A 1,198-nucleotide genomic window follows, 5' to 3' on the forward strand; every position below is an offset into this window, starting at 1 on the left:
ATAAAATGAAAGGTAAAATTTCTTCAATATAAAAAAATCGATTTAAAAAATCATTTCAATATAATATATGATATATAATATATAATATATAATATATGATGATAATCAAGATATTTTTTCTTTCTATAACGTTTAAAAGAAATTAATTGTTATAAGAAAGAAAGAGACAAATTTGTTATTTTACAATCCAGTGAGAAATAACAATGGAATCGATGTCGAATTGACGTCGATTCAACATCAATTTGATGATTTCGATGTCGATTCGATGTCGATTCCACTTGTCATTTTTCACTGAAGAGCTTAATACAGCTTTAATCTATTCGTTTATTATGTCATCGTTTTTTTTAGAACCTTGCCCTACTAATTACACGAGAATGGGTCAAAACTGCTACCACTTCAGTAATCGTGATTTCGACTGGAAATCATCGGGTAGTCTTTGCCGTGGTATGGGTGGACATTTGGTTGAATTCAACACGGTCGAAGAGAACCAAGATGTAATTGCGGGTATAATGTCAAACTCCAAATTTAAAGGCAATAATTTCTGGACAGGTGGCTTAAATCCAGGACTTTTATGGATTTGGGCCAACAGTGCTAGACCGGTTCAACAAGACACTAAACAGACCGTCATTGGTGATGGCAGGTTAGTATCGCTCTTAAATAGAACATTTTTACATAAATAGAATACAATATCAATAGCGTATATATATTAAAGTTTTTACTTAGCATGACAATTAATTCTCAACACTAAATATTTGAATTATAAATTATTTTAAATTGTAGATGTTTGAAGTTAACTTTCAACGCATCGTCGAAACTTTATTCATACAGAGGTGAAGATTGCAGCTCAAGACAAAAATATATTTGCGAATTGACGATCGAAGACGAATCAGCAAATAGGATCGAAAGGACAGCACGATTACTAATTGATAAAAGTGATTAGGCGCATTTTAGTTGATGAAAATAACAAATCAAACACGAGGAATTATATTTATTTATAAACATATCTTTTATAAGTATATCTTTTTAGTAATTTAATTACAAAATTTTTTATCACAAAGTACAATTGCTTTTTAATAAAAAATACAATATATTTATAGGTTCCTCTTGATAACGTATGCATATCTAATTTTGTGTATATTTAAATAAATTGACATTTTAGTAAATTATATTATCATTTATAAGTATATTCATCATTATG

General features: G+C 28.5%; 1 protein-coding gene across 1 annotated transcript in view; it reads left to right on the forward strand.

Annotated features, from left to right (window-relative positions):
* LOC108689827 (asialoglycoprotein receptor 2) overlaps window positions 1-940 on the forward strand; it is a 1,843-nt gene extending 903 nt beyond the window's left edge. The window contains 2 exon segments of the mRNA XM_018196767.1: window positions 279-640; window positions 781-940. Coding sequence (XP_018052256.1) covers window positions 279-640; window positions 781-940 — 522 coding nt within the window.
* The last annotated feature ends 258 nt before the right edge of the window (window positions 941-1,198 follow it).

Source organism: Atta colombica, unplaced genomic scaffold (genome assembly GCF_001594045.1).
Source record: "Atta colombica isolate Treedump-2 unplaced genomic scaffold, Acol1.0 scaffold277, whole genome shotgun sequence".
Taxonomy (NCBI): Eukaryota; Metazoa; Arthropoda; class Insecta; order Hymenoptera; family Formicidae; genus Atta; species Atta colombica.